At 43.4% G+C, this 20093-nt stretch overlaps 10 protein-coding genes across 10 annotated transcripts; 6 read left to right on the plus strand and 4 right to left on the minus strand.

Moving 5' to 3' along the window:
• Positions 1–266: 266 nt before the first annotated feature.
• On the minus strand, positions 267–1655 carry K450DRAFT_237385 (uncharacterized protein). Its single transcript, XM_051588415.1, has 2 exons — positions 1287–1655; positions 267–1212 (listed from the first exon to the last, which is right to left on the minus strand). The coding sequence occupies exon 2, from the start codon at positions 1196–1198 to the stop codon at positions 434–436; it is 765 nt and encodes a 254-aa protein (XP_051445512.1). The 5' UTR covers positions 1199–1212; positions 1287–1655; the 3' UTR covers positions 267–433.
• K450DRAFT_237387 (uncharacterized protein) lies at positions 1227–1965 on the plus strand. Its single transcript, XM_051588416.1, has one exon. It carries the CDS (start codon positions 1511–1513, stop codon positions 1670–1672), a length of 162 nt encoding a protein of 53 aa, XP_051445513.1. The 5' UTR covers positions 1227–1510; the 3' UTR covers positions 1673–1965.
• On the minus strand, positions 1619–5155 carry K450DRAFT_237388 (uncharacterized protein). The gene is made up of 12 exons (XM_051588417.1): positions 4957–5155; positions 4776–4867; positions 4631–4716; positions 4258–4558; positions 4130–4190; positions 3781–4017; positions 3463–3710; positions 3068–3398; positions 2786–2988; positions 2456–2710; positions 2241–2381; positions 1619–2177 (listed from the first exon to the last, which is right to left on the minus strand). The coding sequence occupies exons 1-12, from the start codon at positions 5030–5032 to the stop codon at positions 2040–2042; spliced, it is 2169 nt and encodes a 722-aa protein (XP_051445514.1). The 5' UTR covers positions 5033–5155; the 3' UTR covers positions 1619–2039.
• On the plus strand, positions 4957–6440 carry K450DRAFT_237394 (uncharacterized protein). Its single transcript, XM_051588418.1, has 5 exons — positions 4957–5341; positions 5404–5506; positions 5614–5767; positions 5851–6018; positions 6121–6440. The coding sequence occupies exons 1-5, from the start codon at positions 5173–5175 to the stop codon at positions 6277–6279; spliced, it is 753 nt and encodes a 250-aa protein (XP_051445515.1). The 5' UTR covers positions 4957–5172; the 3' UTR covers positions 6280–6440.
• Position 6441: 1 nt separating this feature from the next.
• K450DRAFT_237406 (uncharacterized protein) lies at positions 6442–8492 on the plus strand. Its single transcript, XM_051588419.1, has 5 exons — positions 6442–6651; positions 6713–6924; positions 7006–7234; positions 7367–7578; positions 7664–8492. The coding sequence occupies exons 1-5, from the start codon at positions 6494–6496 to the stop codon at positions 8335–8337; spliced, it is 1485 nt and encodes a 494-aa protein (XP_051445516.1). The 5' UTR covers positions 6442–6493; the 3' UTR covers positions 8338–8492.
• K450DRAFT_237411 (uncharacterized protein) lies at positions 8492–10368 on the minus strand. The gene is made up of 2 exons (XM_051588420.1): positions 9615–10368; positions 8492–9528 (listed from the first exon to the last, which is right to left on the minus strand). Exons 1-2 carry the CDS (start codon positions 10224–10226, stop codon positions 8647–8649), a joined length of 1494 nt encoding a protein of 497 aa, XP_051445517.1. The 5' UTR covers positions 10227–10368; the 3' UTR covers positions 8492–8646.
• Positions 10369–10853: 485 nt separating this feature from the next.
• Positions 10854–12060, plus strand: K450DRAFT_237416 (uncharacterized protein). The gene is made up of 5 exons (XM_051588421.1): positions 10854–11080; positions 11155–11280; positions 11378–11616; positions 11691–11879; positions 11953–12060. The coding sequence occupies exons 1-5, from the start codon at positions 10969–10971 to the stop codon at positions 11983–11985; spliced, it is 699 nt and encodes a 232-aa protein (XP_051445518.1). The 5' UTR covers positions 10854–10968; the 3' UTR covers positions 11986–12060.
• A 125-nt stretch (positions 12061–12185) lies between these two features.
• On the minus strand, positions 12186–13589 carry K450DRAFT_237424 (uncharacterized protein). The gene is made up of 8 exons (XM_051588422.1): positions 13527–13589; positions 13328–13457; positions 13156–13250; positions 13012–13094; positions 12792–12934; positions 12677–12725; positions 12560–12612; positions 12186–12496 (listed from the first exon to the last, which is right to left on the minus strand). Exons 2-8 carry the CDS (start codon positions 13427–13429, stop codon positions 12392–12394), a joined length of 630 nt encoding a protein of 209 aa, XP_051445519.1. The 5' UTR covers positions 13430–13457; positions 13527–13589; the 3' UTR covers positions 12186–12391.
• Positions 13590–14608: 1019 nt separating this feature from the next.
• K450DRAFT_279974 (uncharacterized protein) lies at positions 14609–15643 on the plus strand (the record flags this gene model as incomplete). Its single annotated transcript, XM_051593349.1, has 2 exons — positions 14609–14851; positions 14924–15643. The coding sequence occupies 2 exons, from the start codon at positions 14609–14611 to the stop codon at positions 15641–15643; spliced, it is 963 nt and encodes a 320-aa protein (XP_051445520.1).
• A 237-nt stretch (positions 15644–15880) lies between these two features.
• On the plus strand, positions 15881–18385 carry K450DRAFT_237431 (uncharacterized protein). Its single transcript, XM_051588423.1, has 7 exons — positions 15881–16361; positions 16427–16824; positions 16883–16950; positions 17020–17170; positions 17239–17305; positions 17378–17965; positions 18036–18385. The coding sequence occupies exons 1-7, from the start codon at positions 15989–15991 to the stop codon at positions 18311–18313; spliced, it is 1923 nt and encodes a 640-aa protein (XP_051445521.1). The 5' UTR covers positions 15881–15988; the 3' UTR covers positions 18314–18385.
• Positions 18386–20093: the final 1708 nt, after the last annotated feature.

Here is a 20093-nt window from a genome sequence, read left to right on the forward strand (position 1 = left end):
AGTTTTCATCAAAACCTTAGAATGCACGGGGGGAGGGAAAGGAGTGTCCGCAACGTTTCCTGCAATCAGATAATCACTTCACCCGGGAAAAAACCCACCACACATCACAAGCTGTGGCGTTGTTGCTTCTCTCTCAGACTGGAAAAATGCGTTCATGGGCGAAACATGCATGCAATTAGCTAAATTAGTGATGTCGGGTGTACAATAAAAGATAAATATGGCCGGCCTTCTTTCATTTCAGAAAGGAATCTAAGGAGGGTTTGATGACGGTATTCTTTCCTGTCGAGCGCGTTGTTTCGGTCAACGGAGCGTCAATCACTGTCACTTGAAAAGGCAAATACAGAAAAAAAAAAGTTTGCAATTATGGTTTTATTTGGGATGCCGGACAACAAACGTTTTGATATACGAACGACGCATAAGCCTCATCGACGTGTTATGGCTGCCTCCGCCACCGAAATGGAGTGGCAGAGATTTGGTCTTCGTCTATGGAAAGAATTTCATCATCTTCGACGCGGTATAAAGCTTTGCCTAGCCACTGATAAAGGCTGCGAACCGCGAACTCGCCAACCGCCACACTCAATGTAATCCATCGAAGGCCCCAGAGTGGTAATTCGGCTAAAAAGTTTTTCAGTCGAAAAGCCGCTGTTCCCATTTCGGTTGCTTCAGCACGAAAGGCAAATAAATTAAAATGAATCCAAAAGATGCACACTAGCATACTAGTATAAATGAGGAGTCCAGTCTTGATCAGTTGCGCGCCACGAGTCAATCGTACACCGCCTTCTTCCGCTGTATCGCCTAAAATGATATCGAACATGTCGCCTAGGATCTTGTATGTAAACCACACATTATTAACGCTGCCTAATAAGAAAAATCCAAGGTGGAAATGCTGCAGCTTGCACAAGATGAAATGCCAACATCGGTCGTCGGAGAAAGGAAAGAGCATCCAATAGACAATTGGGCTGCTGAACAACGCGTGTGATGTTACCTCAATCGATGAAGGGCTGCATACTGGAAACGGTGCATACAGAGGATAGGATTTGGGCGACATGACGTCCGCGGCATTGATGTCGATGGGTTTGTCCCACAGCATGTTGGTTGAACTGTCGTATCTGTCCGTGAACCGAATTGACATCACCACGAGGGCTTTCATGATATACCCTGCTGGAATCAATATCAAGAAGAGAACCAATGCTGTCATAACCACTGGCGTAACTGCCGAACATGGAAGCAATGAGTTTTATGATGACTTGAGTCCACTCAAACCTAATAGGATAGGTTTCGCTTACATTTATGGTTGGCGAGGAAGGATACCCATCCTCTTGCTCGTATGTTGAGTTGACGTTTGCACAACGTGCAACGATCGGCGTCTCGACCACGGCCATGTCGAACCAAAGCCTTTCGCCACGATGTTAGGCAACTAGGGTGAACATATTTACTTTGTATAGAAAAAGGTGGCGGAGGTCAACTTTTTAGACGACGGTGTTCAGCGGCGGCATAAGGGAGATTTCAGATGAAAAAGCTTACATCGATCCTTTACAGCTACAAGGTGATATCAATAATTCCTTGTCATCATCCTCTGATAAACATATTCTACATTGGCGACTGGATTCAAGAGAGTGTTTGGCATTTGGAGAGTCTGTCATGTTGTAATCATGCTTTGACGCAAAGATGATTGTGCACACGACACTGGAAACTCAGACGGGCTATTTCTGATATGCAATTTTGTCACATGCTGGCATGCGGATAAACATTTTAGTCACTTGAAGACGGCAAAAGACAGAAAGAAAAAAAGAAAAGAAAGAAAGAAAGAAAGCAAAGTTGACAGTAAAACCCTGTTGTTCAAGCTTCGACGTAAAAAAAAAAATAATGGCTATGGAGCTAACGACTGCACACACTTTGGGGCAAAAATGAAAAGACTGGCCAACATTCACATGGAGTGTAGTGTAACAATGATACTGACTGGTTGCAAATCGCTAAACTAATTTTTGACTCACTTATATCTAGTAATCTACATTAAAAGGTTATCGCGATTTCCCTTATCACAACAGTAATTCGAGGTCACCATCCCAGGGGGCAACCAGTTTGTCTAGCATCTTGTCATGGATATCATCAAAAATACTTGAATGTGGATCAGCCAAAGTGATAAGCCTTCTCCAAGGGCGCAAATTTTTGTACAACTGGTGAATGGTATTCAGTATCTACGGGTAATATAGAGGAATTAAAAAAGAAAATAAACTTACCTTGATCATTCGCTTCAACAGTCGGTTTCTAGCCTTCTTGCCTGCGTCATCAGGTTCGTCGTGCACATTGATGGCATCAACTAGGTTAAGGTATTGTGTTACCATTCTAGAAAAGTGATCCAAGGCGCTGGTCGCCAATTCCTAGAAGAGTAGTGAAGGTTGTTAGCCACCGAAGTTGACCTCCGCCATTTGATGTAACATTGACGTTATCGCACCTTGAAAGCCGGTTCATGTTCTTCCACATAGTAAGAGACTTGTTCGATAGCATGCTTTGCGCTCTTCATTTGAGCCGCAGAGAATACGTCCAAGTTGGGTATCATATCTTTGATTTTCTTGCACACTGTCTTTTCAACCACCTTATTCAATATGGTTGAATCCGGATCATCCATCGCATCATCTTCTTGCTCGTTAGCAACTCCATATTCAGATATAATGGTATGCCATCTCATGGTATCAAGGTCAACTGGTCGCTAGAGTGAGTGGAGAAGATGGATATTAGCGAGGGCTGAATTTTCGGACTTTTCATAATATTGACAGTAACTTACAAGGAAAGGATTCCATGTTATTAGCTCAATGCGAATATAAAACTCAAATGCACCAGGTAAGCTGAGACCACCGTAAGCCTTTGTATAATCATCATTAAATTCTGTTTTCCAGCTTTCAAACTTGTTCTTGACAGAGAGGAGGGAAGAAAAGTCATCTTGGACATCCGCTATGATGGCATTGATCTTGTCTCGCTGTATCTCATCTGAAAGAAAAAAAAAGTCATGAATTTTAGTTCATTCCTATAGCGCATGGGCCTGCTGCCAAAAAATGTCGTCAATTACCAAGTTCTTCCCGTTCTTCCCGTGCGTACGATTGATCCAACTCGTCATCAGTAGACATGCCAGTGATATCATTCGACGTCTCTCGTAATATGTGTCGAGACGTACGTTCTTCTCGCCTTCGCCGTTTAGCAGCCTCTGTATTACGCGAGCTTGAAGACCGACCAAACTCGTCTAGTTGACCGTCATCTTCTGCGCTAGTGAATGTAGCAGGCACGTCAGAGAATAGCTCAGCGTCATCCAAATCATCTTGCCATCTTCGGTCTTCCACTGCCTTGGTACGCTGATTCATCAATCCATAAAACTGACTCTCCACTTTTTCAAGCTCTGGAAACTGCACAACAAAGTCAGTTCGATACTCAATGTTTAGCTTATGATAGCACTGATGACAATGTTACCTTGACATCCAAAAATTCGGCAAGGTCGTTGACAAATGCCTTGAGCTCTTGGAAATAATTGTACCGCTTGCTAGTACGTTCCAACTCACTCTCTGTAACCTCACGAGTAGCTTTCAAGTTTTCAATATCTTTCAGCGTCTGTGTCAATTGTTTGTCGTGGTTCTGCTTCGATTCTTCTAAATTACTCGACACAATAGAGAGACGAGAGAGAACGTCCGATAAAGATGGTATAGCAGTTTGTTCAGGGACTGAATAAACGAAGAAAGGTTGATGAGAAACTCGTGCGGACCACATTACGGTTATGTACGATGTACTTACTTGGTGCAGGTCGGTAATTTCGGTTTATCTCGGATGATTCCGAATCATCAGCCTTCTTCGCGCGAACACCTCCAAATTTGATCATTTCTTGTTCCCATCTGTCTAGTTCATCCAGCTCAGAATCGTCTTCTTCTGCATCTTCAATCATCTCCCGCACACCGGCTTTTCGACTTGCTTCCTGCTGCTTTTGAGCTTTCTTTCCAAGCGCCAATTTGTCTCCTACATATTTTTCGTATTCTATGTTCGTATAAGTGAAGCAAATAGATAGATGTTAGCACGCTAAGTCGATATCGTCCATAAGAAGGCCGTAGCATAAACTACGATGAAAAGCCATCAAAATTGAACTTACCATCCTCAGCATCATCATCTTCATCTTCTTCACGCACAAGTCTGGATTGATTCTCGGGTTCCTATTCAAGATCAGTAAATAATTAATCATCGCGCGTTCCAAAAAAGCGGTGCTTTCAATTAACTTACCCCATCATCTAATGCAACAAAATCGTCGTCTTGGATTTTTATGCCTTGTCTCATAAGCTCTCTCCTCTTTTTGGCGGCATGAATGGCATTGGCGTCAGGAATGCTTGATCCGCTACTTAAGCTGGCACCTAGGGTCGAAGGAAATTTGGATGCGACCAATAAGGCGTCATCATCTTGGGCTAAACCAGCATCCACCATTGCCTTTGGCGTTGAAGGAGTACTGTTTCGAAGTTGTTGTAGCATCTCATTGGTATATGATGGTGTCAGATTGATTTGATTTATATCTTCTGGCGGCTCGAGGCTATTGTAACATGATGGAACGTGTCAAAGGACGGCCTTGAAAGCGCATAGATGGACACTGAAACCTGCTTACCTCGGGACATGCAAAGCCCTTTGACCTTCCAGCCGTTTGCTCGCGTTGCTTTTTTCAATTTTGAAGACTTCGCCATCGCCTTCATCCTATTGCATGTATTAGATCTAGTCGCATAAATGGAAAGGTAGAGTCATGAGCTATTTACCTCCTGGTCAAAACTCAGTGCCAGAGACTTTTTGGAAGACGCGGCCTTCTTCTTCTTCAAGGAAGTTCTCTTAACAACGGATTCCTCGATCTCTGCTGTGCCATTGCCGAAGGCAATGTAAGAGTTAGAAGGCGTTTCTTATTGGTAATGGTTCATAAAAAAGCACATTTTCGAAATATACCTTCAGGCTGCTCGTCCACGTCCTCTGTTTCAATCTTTCGCCGTATAGCCTTGCCTTTGCCGGCCTTTTTGAACATGGTGGTGGTAGACGATATGAAGGTTGGGTAACAGTCACGAGCGGTCGGATTTTTCAGTACATGAATGGGTGGCGAGTGGCTTTTGACAGTTTTCAAAAAATAATTTACGGCAGGCCCGCCCTGTGGAGAAAGTCAACATAATGAACACATTACGGGCGATACAACGAGTGGCTCCCGCATTAGCATTGCGACAACCTCAAACTGCTACCTACTTAAACCCTGCCTTTGCACTGGGTATTCGCGGTTATGCTTCAAAACACAGAGTCACTGAGGGCAAACAAATTCTTGTTCGAGATTACGGCGTCATTGGTATGTACAGTGGTAACTAGCACCTACTTCTCCCTCCCGAAGCACTCACACTATTACCTTAGCAAACTACGTTCCACCAGAGACGACGCCATCAGTCAGTGACTTTCACAAATGGCGACTTGTCAAGTGGAGAAATATGAGAAACAGCGTACAAAACATGTTGGGGTAAGGATATCCAAACATTGAAATCAGTTTAATCTTATTCAATGTATGACTATTGACATGATACAAATGCTAACATACGGTTATTCGTTTGGGTGTGGCTTTTGCAGAATTGGTCTTATCAAATACAAGTCATTGTACGAAAAGTGGAACTCTGGCAAATTTATGTCTGTTGCTGAGGAAACCTACAAGGATATGAACAGCGCTTTTGCACGAGGCGATCGGAACCTTTTGGAAGAGGTTTGCTTGGATGCAATGTATTCAGTAAGTGTTTTGAGAAAAGGGATTATAAATATGCCGATTTTACTGACTGATGCGATATTCCCTCTCCTCTCGCCTCGAAATAGAATTTAAAGAACCAGCTCAAAACCCGATCCAACGTCACTTGGGATTGGCAATACCACGGTGAAGTCGAGCCACCAAAGATTGTTTGTGTACGCTGTATGGGCACCAGTGGGTTCAGTAAAACAGGATTTTCTGTTGGTCAGGTCACTGTCAGGATGCACACCAAACAGGTAAATAGAGATTTTTCCCCTGCTGCCATGTTTAAATATAACCTCAAACACTATGCACCTGGCTTTTTCTTTTTTTTTTACTAACTGAATTTTCGACTTCAGTCGATGGCGGTGTATGATAAGAAGAACCGCCTGATTGCTGGTGACCCTCATAAAATCCAAAACGTTCGAGAATACGTTGTCTTCCAGCGGGCATTGACTGACCCTGAGGACGTTTGGAAAATTTATGGCAAAGTGGCTCCTACTGAGCAAAAATTTTAGACATTTTGAGACTTTGGAGCCACCTCTTTTTTACCAGGCGGGAAATCTCCGCCCGATAATAAGAAACTCATCCCAGATACTTCAGTATGGCTTTGTTTAGAAAACACACTCTCTCTCTCAAAATAAAAGCATATAAAAAGTCTTTTATCAACTCTCTCCCTTTTTTTTCACTTTGCTTCTTTGGATTTTTTTCTTTTCATTTCAACCTTCTCTCATGCGTCTTCCAGCTTGGCTTTGGATACATGTTGTCTTGTGTCTTGCAGTCCCTGTATTGACCATGCCTGTCGAGGATGTCCAGCAGGGTTTGATCAAACGTGCTCCCACAACAAATGGGGCTTCTGCAGATGCCGTTTATAACCCACCACCAGCCAGGTAAGCAAAAATACATGGATAAAAGGCAACTTTATCTTTCGTCGTCACTAAGTGTCTAAAGTCCAACATCAACAACCACTACACGCGATTCGACTACCACATCAACTTCCACTCGCCCTGATCCTCCTTCATCAACAACTCCACCACCTGCATCAACTACAACGACTCCTTCCTCACCGGCATCAACACTTCCATCCACCACAACATCATCATCCACCACTACTGCATCATCATCCACAACCAATCCACCGTCATCATCTAGTTCAACTACAGGTAAATGTCATTTTTGACTTAGCCGAAAGCATCACATGTACAATTTTTTTTTTAAAAGCTCTAACTCTATTTTCTTGACAGATCCAATTTCCCCAACTACAACCACTCCACCTCCAACCACTACTACCACTCCACCACCCACTACAGTCATATCCTCTACCACATCGCCAGTTACTACTCCACCGCCTACAACAACAACAACAACTACACCACCCGATACAACTGTACCTGGACCGACAACGACTGTACCATCTACCTCCACGCCACAAACCACTACCACTCCTGTGCAACCAACCACTACGACCACAACGTAAGTCTAATCAAATTTTTGCCTGTGAAGCAATGATGACGAATATCTTGACAAACCTAATAGCTCTTCACAAACTACTCCGACTGCGGAAAAAACCACTACAACCACAACCCTACCGACGATCACTTCTAGTCATACACCTATCACGTCAGCAAAATTAACTTCGTTTACTTCCGCAATCGGTACTGGAACCGATGTCACCGTCATAGTATCCACGGCCATGGTCACTATCATGCCCACGGATCCGTCCTTGTTAAATTCTGATACTGCCCCACCCTCCAGTAATAATAACGCTGCTATCATTGGAGGAGTCGTTGGTGGCATTGGTGGTGCCTTGCTTATTGGTAAGTAGCTACTCCCATCAGCCTCACGTCCCTAAATGAGACATAATATTTGGTATTGATTCGATTCCCGGTGTTACTTGTTTAGGCGGTTTAGGCGTTTTCATGTACAAACGTCACAAGGCTCAGAAAGATTTCAACGAAACCTTTTCACCTTACGATGACGATCAAGACATGTCACAATATGGTGGTCCGGTTACGCAAAGACCCATGGGAGGAGCCAATACCGGTCAACATGAAAGCAGCGACGGAGGATCGTATGGCCAATACCATGGTTCGCCGCCACCTTTAAGCAATGTAGTGCAACAGCCCGGCGGCCCCTACAGTACAGGTCAAAATCCTGGCGCCTATGCGCAGTATCCTCAAGGCCAATCGCCTATGGGCAACGTGGTACAACACTTGCCAAGCGGAGATATGGGTCAAAACTATGGCAACGCTGTACAGCACTTGCCTGGAGGCGATGTAGGACAAAACTATGGAAACGCAGTCCAACACTTGCCTGGTGGCGACGTGGGCCAAGGCTACGGGGGAGGACAATATGGAACGCAATACCCGTTCCTTGTGGCTGGAGGAGATTATCGACACAGCCTCAGTACGGGATCTCAAGAGAATGACACTCAATATATGGACAACACTGCTCGCGATTCCCAAAACTGGGGTCAATCACACTATCGCAGCCCGTCTGATGCGTCCTATGAGCGAGGCCATGTTCCCGATGAAGCTCCAACCGAAACTTTTGACAAGCCTGATCAGCGAGACTGAGCCTTGTTTGCCCGAACCCTTCTGTGATATCTTTATTTTGCATCATTACTGCTGTTAGAAATAGCTTTTTTACCATATGCCTTTTTTCCCCCCATGTTACATAATATATAAGCTCACTATACTATTATATTAGTCTGTGTACTTTATAAAAAGAAGAAGAAAATAAAGTAAAAACTTTAGGTAAAAATAATTTTTTTTTTTACGCATTTTTGCTTCTGCTTCGTTTGTGGCGTATTCAAAAAATTTCAGTGTTTTGAGCCGCGTGTGGTGCATGGAATAGACTTCACGCCAAACAGAGTACTGATCTGCTTAATCACTGAACACCTCACGCATGAAATCAGATTGTCGAGATCGTCTCTGTTGGCGGTGGAATCGAAGCATGGACAGCCAATCTGAACCACTCGATCGACGATCGCTGCGTACTTCTTCTTCGCCCGTGCCTGGAAACCCTTCCACTCCAAAACTAGCGGCATACGCACTTTCAGCATCCTCGTCGTCATTTTGTTGTCGTTGCCGACGTTTTCGATAAAACAGGACCCCGGTGATCAACATCGCTGCCCCAGCTGCAGCTCCTACGATACCGCCAATCAAAGCCGCCGGCGGCCCTGAGTTATTACCATTGTCAACCGCTTGTAAATTCGCTACCAACGAAGGTGTAACGTACACAGTTGGTATAACCGTCGTTACCAATACCAGTTCTCCATCAGCCAATGTCGAAGTCCGTGTAACCGGTATTTGACTGGTGACAGTGATAAGCTCCGTACTAAAATGGGTAATCAGTGATGCTGTGGTTTGTGTAGCTGTTTCTGATGTGATGCTTAGGCTTGTTGATGTGATTGTCGGCCCTACTGAATCTGTTGTGCTGCTGTTGGGTGTGCTAGCGGGCGGCGGTGGACTGGATGTTGTGGTAGGGTCACTTGTCGTAATTTGAATGGGCGTGCTCGACGTGGGAACAGGCATAATGCTACTAGTCGTGGTAGTGGGTGGTGGTTCGCTACTGCTGGTAATAATAACCGAGGTAGTAGTCTCCACTGTGGACATTGTGCTGGTTGGAGGAGGAGATACAGTTGTAGTGGTCTCGATAGCGCTGGTCGTAGTCACGACCGGACTGGTCACAGAATCCGTCGTGATAGGACTAGGCGTTGTGGTAACGTCCGATGTAGTGGTCGTATCTAAAGAAGTAGTACTGGTCTTATAAAAGAAGTGAATACGCGGATGTTTGCTATGCCTTCTGTTTGAAAACGCCTTTGTTGACAAAGCTTGTTTATGGAACTTACTGGAGGAGATGACATGCCTGAACTGGAAGTGTCTGTGGCGGAGGTACCCAAAGTCGTGGTGGTGGTTGGAGGGTCAGAAGAGATCGGTGGAGTGGAAGAAGGCGAGGCTGTAGTTGTAGGTGGCGACGGAGTTTCGCTAGGGGTGGTTGAAATTGGTGATGTATTTTCCGTAGTCGCCGAGCTCATCACTGTACTTGTCTCTGTTGGCGATGCCGTTGTCGATTGCTCGGTCGTAGTTGTCTGTATAACACTGGTTGTCGTGGTCGTCGCCTCGGTTGGTGTAGTAGAGGGAGCCGAGGTGGTCGTCAACTCAGCTGAAGACGTAGTCGTGGTAGTAGCCAGTGTGGTGGTTTGGCTCGGTAAATCGGTAGTTGTTGTAGGATCGGAAGATGACGTGATATCTGTAGGTGTGCGAGAGGCTGTTGTAGGATCTGGCGTTGTCTCGGTAGACAACCTAGTAGTATCCTCTTCTGTGGTAGTAGTTGTTTTCGGTGACGGGGTAGTGGCTTTAGTGGTAGGGTTGGGTGAAGTGGTCTCGAGTTGGTGTGTGGTTGTGACAGGGTCAGGTTTGGTTGGAGTGTTTTCAGTAGAGTGTGCTACCGTCGTTGACATCCAATGTTGGTATAATGTTATAAAAAAAAGTACAATGGTTCAATAAGCCATGTTCAAGATATTCAAACTAAAAAAGTTGGTTGGGGTTTATATACGCAAACAGAGTGAAGTTTCTGCTTCGTGGGGTTGTTTATCAAACTCATCTATTTTTTTATTGGATGAACTATTTGTTTTGGAGGAAGCTTCGCTACCGCTCTAGTGACGCATATTTTGCTACCAATTTTATCACTAGCAGGCCATTCCATCAAACTCTACCTAAAAAGGTTCCACGGATGCCCCGAAGTGCTTAATATCTTGTCATATCAAGCGGACATCTTCAGATTGCTTGGCAGTAAAAATAAACATAATATTTGTCACTTTTCTCTTGAAATCTTTATTTGGGGCCCAAGGCGCGATAGAGCGCAATGACCTTGGTAATTTTTCATCCATAACCCCAAAGAAAGACATAAAACGTTGGCTTGCTAAGCTAAAAATATATTATTGTTAAAATGTACAAGCGCTATGAAACAAGGTGCCTTAATGCAAATGATAGTTTCATGATTCCCACTGCATCTGATTATGTTTCAAAAATTCTCAATGTTTAAAAAAAGCAAAAAAGGAGGGAATATGCGATCTCAGTGAGCAAACGACCAAGCGAGATCGGATGGGCTGTTTTTTGCGGGTGGCGGTTACCAGATTTCACCCGTGACTGAGAAGTAAGACGTCGACGTCATCAAAATGTTCAAGGTGCAGTGCGATAAATATGAAGTTTGTTAGCAAATCTGAATCGCTGGTATCCTGCATCCAATTTCCCCCCACTCTGAAAACTATTATGGCTTCAAAGCTTGGTTTGCAGCTCGCTCAAAGATCTTTGGGTAATGCATTGTGCCATCACCTACATCTTGACTCGACGCCATCACTAACGCCTTTCTATTTATTGTCTGTACAGCTGCTTCTGCACCAAAGAGTCTTGCACGTCAAACTTTGTCACTCCAAAACAGACAAATGTCAACTGATGTTACAAAGCAAAATGATGCTAAGGATGTCGCCATCGGTCAACCTAGCAACGGCGCAGGTTAGATTCCGTTTTTTAAATATAATTCACCAACCAACAGTCACCCATTGGTTACTCTTGATGACCGAATGACTGAATTCTCTCTCACAACTTGCAGAATACATCCTTTCAAATGTCGACAAGGTCGTCGCTTGGGCTCGTCAGGGTTCAATGTGGCCTATGACCTTCGGTTTGGCCTGCTGTGCCGTAGAAATGATGCACATCGCCGCTGCTCGATACGATCAGGATCGTTTGGGTATTGTTTTCCGTGCCTCTCCTCGACAGTCCGATGTCATGATTGTCGCTGGTACCCTTACCAACAAGATGGCCCCTGCCTTGAGAAAGGTTTACGATCAGGTAAGCTGAAACAGTTGAATAGCTAGATGACTTTACATCATTGCTCACACTTTTTTTTTTTTTGCTCTGCTTAGATGCCTGAACCCCGTTGGGTTATCTCTATGGGAAGTTGCGCAAACGGTGGTGGTTACTACCATTACTCTTATAGTGTTGTTAGAGGTTGTGACCGAATTGTTCCTGTCGATATTTACGTCCCAGGATGCCCCCCAACCGCTGAGGCCTTGTTGTACGGTGTTTTGCAATTGCAAAAGAAGATGAGAAGAGTGAGTTGATGGATGATATGAATCATATGATTAATGAAACAATTACTAATATTTCTCAATTTCAATCCCTTAGACCAAGATTACTCAACTTTGGTACAGAAAGTAGAAATAGTGTTTGACACATAGTATTTTAAATTGTTACAAAAAAATCCGCAACTTGCTGTTTTATACTCCCCACTTACTTATTTTTCTGTTCTCGTTGATGGTGTTGGTTCATGGAGGGGATGTGATCAGTTTAATGAATGGTGCAAGCAATTGCGATGATAGGAGGAAGAGCTACACATTTGCAGCAGTTTCATCTGATTGCTTGATGATATGGTTTCCTTTCTTTTCGTCAGATCAGTAAGGCTTATATTGTTACTTTATTTTCTTCATCATGCATTGTTCAAAGTCTTCTAATAATCGCAAGTGAAACCAAAAACTGAGCTCAGCCAAGCTGCACTTTACTTAGCTCAACAGCCTGACCTGATGACATTGAAATGGGAGGACGGACAAATCCTGTGGTGCTTGCATCATGACAAGTCCATTATTAAACAATTCGTTTCACGAATAAAATCTTCAATTGGCACAGCAATCTTCCAGTTGACATCTCCTGCTCCAAGGAACATAATTGCAGGCTACAGAGTTTGGTTAGACATACTTCCGAGGGCTAGCGGAAATCCATTTTGTCCACACTATACCTTGAGTTCCGTGATAGCCTTTGAAAGGATAATGGGTATCTTTTGGTTCATACCTGATTTACCGAAACTCAGAAAGACGACATATTTTGTGTATTGAGTTATACATAAATCTCTTACCCATTGGACAAACACCATTGTTGTCGTACCCAGTCAATGCAAAGGAGTTCTAGATCAATGCAAGTCATCAGTTTTGCGCTTGATCCCCCAACGCATTGGTTTAATTCATTCATACCTCTGCGCTTGTCAATCTAAAATTATATTTCTTTTTTGATATGCTATTGTCGGTTAGCTCGCGGACCTTGTCTATCATTTTGCTGGTATTGATTGACGTTATGTATTGCGTGATAACACAATAGTATTTGGAGTTACCGGCATCTGCATCACAGGATATTGGTACATATTCTCAGTACCTCTTTCTTATAATCGCTGACATAAAAGATGATGTAATTTACCTGTAAAATCGTTATGTTCGCAACGCGTGTTTTCGAATACAACACTCTTGCAGAGACTGGCCACTGATGTTTGTAATTTGTAACTGGAAAATTCGGATCAATTTAGGTCCTGCTTAACAATTTGTAAGGCCATTTGAAGCTTACGCTCGTCGATTCAATGACCACTCGTAGTAGTCAGGTTCAACCTCATAGTATCTGCACATGTCAGCTAGCGTTGATGTTTGACATGCTTGGTAGACCTGATTCATTAAAATTAATGCCCGCCCCAGATAGAGAAAATAACTTCACAAACAAGCATATCAAAGGGAAGGAGTACCAACATGCTGTACAATTCTCGGCGCATGTCCTGGAAGATTTTCTGATTTTGCCTTTTTCCTAAATCTCTTTTCATAAATGTCTTGCCAGAGAGGATTTGCATACAGCTGATCCACGTCGTTGGTTAATGTCTGCAAGGAATTCGTGTGAGAAGTCTGACAGCTTGACGTCGCGTGAACAGTGCCGGTTTAAAGCCGTACCTGGATAGCGTCTTGCAAAGATAGATCGAGATCGCAGACCAACATGAGTGTGTACTTCGTGATATAACAAGCCAGTAAGTGATAGCGGGCATTACTCGAAAAAATAAATTTGGTGACGGTCAAACATGAGAGACCTCCCTCCCTTCGCTGTACTCATGGAAGCAGACAGCCCTATGGTGTACGCATAATTGTACCTTAAAGCAAGGATAGTCTGAAAAATAGCATATGCGAGAGTAAAAGTTTCTTGCGCTACATTAATGTAGTATATGGCATAAAAGAAGAACCGCACAATGTATTCCGTATCTCCAAAAACATCTAATCTTCTTGATTCTGCTTTCTATTAACTTGCATAATATCCTCAGCCAAATCGCTAAGGTCGATTAGCTCCTATTCTGTACTCAAGTGAATTATGTCTGAATATCAGATGTGATAAGTCAGTATTACATGGTGCATGAAATGCAACAAGCTGTACTTCGGCAAGTGTTACTATCTTGACACAAAGGCATACTGATTGAATTCCACAATTCCAGGTAAAGAAACACATTCACATCGGGCCGCATTCACCGAATATGCATTTTATTCTGTGAAACTAACGATCGCCGTCTATTGTACAAATTGGCGCATTGATGGGCACTTCAATATGATTCAGTTGTCAGTTTGTCACACACTTACAATGTGCGACATCAGTTAATTTGTGTAATAACTAACGCGCGATCATTAAAAACCAGATATTAAGGGTGAATTTAATTCTGTGTCAGACAATAATAAAAATACTTACTGTGTAAACTTTCGAAGGTTTGAAAGAAGCTCTACACTGTAGTATGACTAGAGTAGAAGTTCGGCACATACGACTACCTGCAAACTAGGTCCAACTAACATGGTCTTGTTGAGGAAAAGATGTACTCTGGCATTAATGGCTTTCCCTAGATGCGGAGCAATGCGAAGGAAAGGCTTTTATATGAGCTTGGTTACATCATTAACGTGTGAAACGAAAGCAGGGCTTTTGCTTATATAACAAGTATGAATTTTTGTGAATCACCTATTGGAATATCAAATTTCAACTTCCAACTCAAAGTACCGAAATGAAATTGACTGCTGCTTTAGCCCTCTCTATACTAGCTGAGACCGTATACGGCGTTGCTGATCATTTATGGTATCATACAGATCTTTCGAATGTCACTGACTGGTACAACGAAGTGAATGTCGTTCCTGGTGCCGAGCCAATAAGCACCTACTTTATGACCAATGGATTTACAGGAGGCTACTTCGGCATTCAGCACAATACAGAAGGAAAAACTGGCAAGACTGTTCTCTTTTCCGTTTGGGTAAGATTTTTTTTTTTGTACATTTAGTAATTTCTACGTTGTGTGGCTTTTAATCATATAACGTTCATTTAGGATGCTGATGATGGTACCAAAACAACCCAACAGTATTGCGGTAACCTTTCACGCTGCTCTACCTTCGGAGGAGAAGGAACTGGACTGCATGCAAACTATGACTTCCAGTGGACTGCTGGGGTGACCTATGCTGCTCTTGTTCATGCTAAACCTCTCAACAATGGATACACCGAGATCTCTGGCTATTTCCAACATGAGAACAAGAATTGGTATCACTTGGCCACCTATCGCCGTAAAACCGAGTCTCCATATCTTACTGGTCTGTACTCATTTGTGGAGAATCCCAGTTCCTACCTAATCAATGAAACTAGAAGAGCTAACTATGGAAATCAATGGGCCAGAAGCTCTGCAAATAAGGCACAGGAACTAACAGTTGCCGACCTAACGCACACCTCTTTGGTCGACAGTGATCGATATGGCAGTGGTGCTAAAGGCACATCATTCTACTTGTTCATCAATGGACCTAAAAACGACATACCATCCAAAACTACCATTACGAGAAAGGCTACTGGCGTTAAACCGGATTTCGATATGAAGGGAAGCAAAGGCAGTATCAAATCGACACAAAAATCTCAATCGAAGAGAAAGACCACCACCTCAAAGCATAAGAGCGGGAATAATCGAAGTGTTCACAAGAAGTCCAAGACAACCACCACCAAGCACAAGAATCAGAGTACAAGAAAATCTACAAGAAAATCCACTCGCAAAACGAAAGAATAGAATAAAGTGCAAGTGCCACTACATCAAAATAGTCGGCTCCCAGTAAAAGAAGCACCTTAGAGTAGCACCATCTTATGATGTGATAACTTGACTTTTATCTTTATTTTTCGTTTTCCTGACAGAGTAAAGCCGTTATTCGCTTTCCACTGCATTTTTGCTTGGGTTGAAGGTGCCTGAATTCAAATTGCTTAGGTTTTCGGGCGCTGAATTTTTTTTTTGGAATCGTGGCGGTAGCAGCTTTCCTTTACTGGCTGTAAATCTGTTCGCCGCCTGCAATACCATCTCTGCGAGATCCAACACTCATCACAAACGCCGATCGAAAGGATTTGATATCTTTTCGAGACGATGGCAACAGCCTTTTCATCACCCCGAGATGAAATAGAACTAAACAACACTGATCCTTCTCCACCCGCCAACTCCAAGTGCAATGTCTGTCAAAAGCCGGCGTCGTTTATGTGCTCATCTTGCGGATTGAATGGTCCAAGGTACTGCTCAATCGACTGTCAGACACAAGGATGGAGGGAAGGTCATTATAGGTTGTGCAAAGGAAACGAACAAGCAAGGGCGACCGCAAGGAGTAGAACACCCAATACACAGACCGATAATACGGCCGACACAGCGGCGACTGACGTTGACGACGATACTTCGCTATCTAGAGTGCAGACGAGGAATTCTGGAATCTCAAGATTTGGAGCAGCACAAATCATCAATTCTAGACGTAAGAGGCCAATCATATGTGCCGTTTATAGGTTGAATTGAAACTGATATCGTTGTCGCTTATAGAACGCCGAGCATCACAGACAGCAGCCAATAACCAGGACGGTAATATACCAATGGTAGAACTACAGGCTGGAGAGACAGCTACCGACGCTCAGCTAGATGAAGAGGAGTATGCTGACGAGCTGCGATTCTATATCCGTCAAATTTACCTGGTCATTCAGCCAGTAGTTATTTGCATCATCCTAAGTATCTTTTGGGTGAAGGTCTCATTCAGTGGTACTAGCGATTACGCTCCAGTTAGACCGTCTTATTCCATTGGTAGTTCTTCTGCATCGACTACTACAGGCACCAGTTCTTCATCCAGTGTCGTCAGCTCACTTACAACGGCCCTGGTCATCGTTGGGCAAATTGTTGTTGTAACTGTTGCCATTGTATTTTTCTTCCGGAAAGGATGGATTAAGGTGGGTAAAAGCTTATATCAAATAATTGTGAGCCATTACTGACATTAGTATTCAATAGGTTCTAATTGGCTTTTTCATGATCGTTGTGTTGGGATTGTTAGGTTTTATGACCTATCTACTTCTCTTGTAAGTACATCATTTTGAAATCTGAATGGATGAAGGTGCTGTGACTTGCTAACGTGATTGTGCCTTTAGAAATTTGATTCAAGTTTTCTTCATCCCACTGGATTACATTACTATGGTATTTGCATTATGGAACTTTGCTGTCGTCGGATTGATCTCCATTTTTTGGAAGGGTCCCTTGTGGTTGCAGCAAGCGTACCTCACCATCATGAGCTCCTTAATGGTATTTATTATGTGGATTTTTTTTTCTGACTTTCGATGTCGCAAATTAACGTTGTACGGTTACTGTAGGCATTTTCTCTAACCGGCTTGGAGGAGTGGACAACTTGGATGTTGCTTGGACTGTTGGCTATTTGGGGTATGTCTTGTTATGGAGAGATGTAAACTTTACTTATATGGCATATGCTGACGCTCCATTTCTCTTCAACAGATCTGATAGCGGTATTATGTCCTTTTGGGCCGTTACGATTGCTCATTGAAAGTTCGCGAACTCAGCAACGTGAGGTGCCAGCATTATTGTATTCCGTCAATGCTGTATGGTTTATGGCCTCCATGGAAGATCACTTCCGAATTTCGAGATCGTTTCTTCCTCAGAATGGACATGTAATCGGTACAAATTGGATATTTGGTGGTTCAAGTCGAAATAGCTCAGCATCAAACTTACAAGAGCTTCAAGCGCAAGTAAATCGATCAAACGCACATACACCTGAGCCAGTGGCAGACACTAGTACCAACACTCAGTTTGGCCAGGCTCGTTCTGAATCTCCTGAACCTCTGAAGGAAGCACATACGATCCATAATTGGAGACACAGCTCAGGGCCACAAGGTGCAGTCATCCGTGGCCCTCAAGATGGAAATGGCTTCACTCGTCTCCGTGGTGAGAGTGTCAATACCATCGAAATAAATTCGACGGATCATCATTTGGAAACAAACCCGACAACAACCTTAGAAACCGACACAGTTACCCCAAATCCTCAAAGAAGCGACAGCGATGAAACGCCGCCGGATGAAGAAGACGGTAAGCTTTAAGAAAGCCGTAATGCGAATGAATAGCTGGATGTCATATATTTACTTTATTCTGCTTTTAGCCGAACGCAGCGGCCTTAAGTTAGGTCTAGGAGACTTTGTCTTTTACAGCGTACTCATTGCGAGAGCGGCAATGTACGACTGGATCACAACAGTGTGTTGTACAGTTGCAGTTCTCATGGGTCTGACAGCTACGATCTTCTTACTGGTACTATGGAAAAAGGCATTACCAGCACTGCCCATCTCCATTGCCCTCGGTGTCATGTTTTACTTCGTCGCCAAGGCTGTACTGGTACCTTATGTTGGAGCTTTGTGCGTCCTTGGCATGGTTGCTGTATAGATAATATTTTGTGATTTACATTGTTTTGTTCTGATACCCTTTGTAATCCTATTACTGCATACATTCATTAATATTTCATCGTCCCCACTGATATGGGCATACAAGTCATGTACAATTTTAATTGATCTTTTGGTTTTTTATTATCATTGTTTGGAGTCGTTTACACCCGCATCTTTATAAAATTTGTACAATGCAGCGATTTCCTCAGTGTAAATCTCTTTATCTTCATCGTCTTTTGGAACCGGTGTTTCTAATACCATTGGGATGCCATTTGTTCTCGGGTCGCGCATTATCGATTTGAAAGCATCCAAACCAATGAATCCTTTACCCAAATTTTCGTGTCGATCTCTATGAGATCCTATATCAGTTTTTGAATCATTCAAATGCATTCCTTTCAGATACTTCAATCCAATTGTGTTATCGAACTCCTTGATAGTCTGGTTCCATGTATCAGTAGTTCGAATATCGTATCCTGCTGCAAACATATGACATGTATCCAGACATACTCCTACTCGCGTTTTGTCCTTCACCTGCTCGATGATGTTTTTCAAGTGTGCATAGTCTCCGCCGATAGCTTTCCCGCCACCAGCCATGATCTCCAGGACACAGACAACCTCCGGAACTTCTTTGTGGACTTTGTTGATGGACCTTGCAATGGAACTACAACCCTCTTCAACAGAACAATTCCCTGTAGTACTTCCTGGGTGAAAATTGTACAGCTTAAGGCCGAGTGCGTGCGTACGCCGTATTTCGTCCAAAAAGCCTTCGTAAGATTTAGCACGCTTTTCTGGATCCGGGTTGGCCAGGTTGACTAAGTAACTGCCATGTACAAGGATGTGATCAGAGGTATAGCCATGCGTATCGCATTCTTGCATAAATCTTTCTTGTACATCTGATGGAGTTGGCTTGCATTCCCATCGACGCTGTGAGCGCACAAAAATTTGAAAAGCGTTCGCTCCAATAATCCGAGCATTGAGGACCGCCTTATCTATTCCGCCAGCAGTTGAAACATGCGCACCTATCCACTTGGCAGCACCAAGTACACGAGGGGCAAACGTCATATCTTCCTCTTTGGTTTTTTGTTTCCTACGACGTTTCGGAGACTGCTCGTTATGTGGTTCTGCACGGTCGTCGGTTGCGTCTTGCGTTACATTACCCTTCCTCTTCACAAGTTTCTTGCCAGGTGGAGTTGGTGCCGCTTTGCTTACCACAGCAGTATTTTTCTTTTGCTGCTGTTTGTTGTTTCTTGAGCGCTTTTTCAGATTCACTTTATTGATATGGCAATAGAAGAAGGTGCTAAGTGCTCAATGGTTGCGGATAAAAACGACGAAGGGCCTGTGAACGGGGAATGGCGCTTCGAACAACTGATAATGACAGTCACGCATTTGGCCAATCACGTACAATTCAGGCCGTGACGGGGATTTTAGCCATCCCATACCACAATGACAACCTCTTGCTATTGAGGAAGTCGGAGAAGCACAGCATGTGTCTGTAAAAGTTCAACTTTCTTACATCACCATTCAGCTATGGAAATAGAGCCTTTTTCTTAGATGTGGCACCATATATCATTGGCGTCATCACATATTCGGGTAATCAGAAGAAGAAGAAAAAAACTACAGTACTTCAACAATTTTATCTGTTCTTCTTTGGATGTCTTGTTCGTAGCTTCTTGTTTTCTTTCATTTACGTAAAGTTGGTCATGAAATTTCCCACAGCAATGAGAGGATTGTGTGACTTCAACTGGTGCTTGGGTTGTATTGTGCGGGGTAGATGCCAGAAT

This window comes from Umbelopsis ramanniana, assembly GCF_025399195.1.
Source record: "Umbelopsis ramanniana AG unplaced genomic scaffold K450scaffold_21, whole genome shotgun sequence".
Classification (NCBI taxonomy): Eukaryota; Fungi; Mucoromycota; class Umbelopsidomycetes; order Umbelopsidales; family Umbelopsidaceae; genus Umbelopsis; species Umbelopsis ramanniana.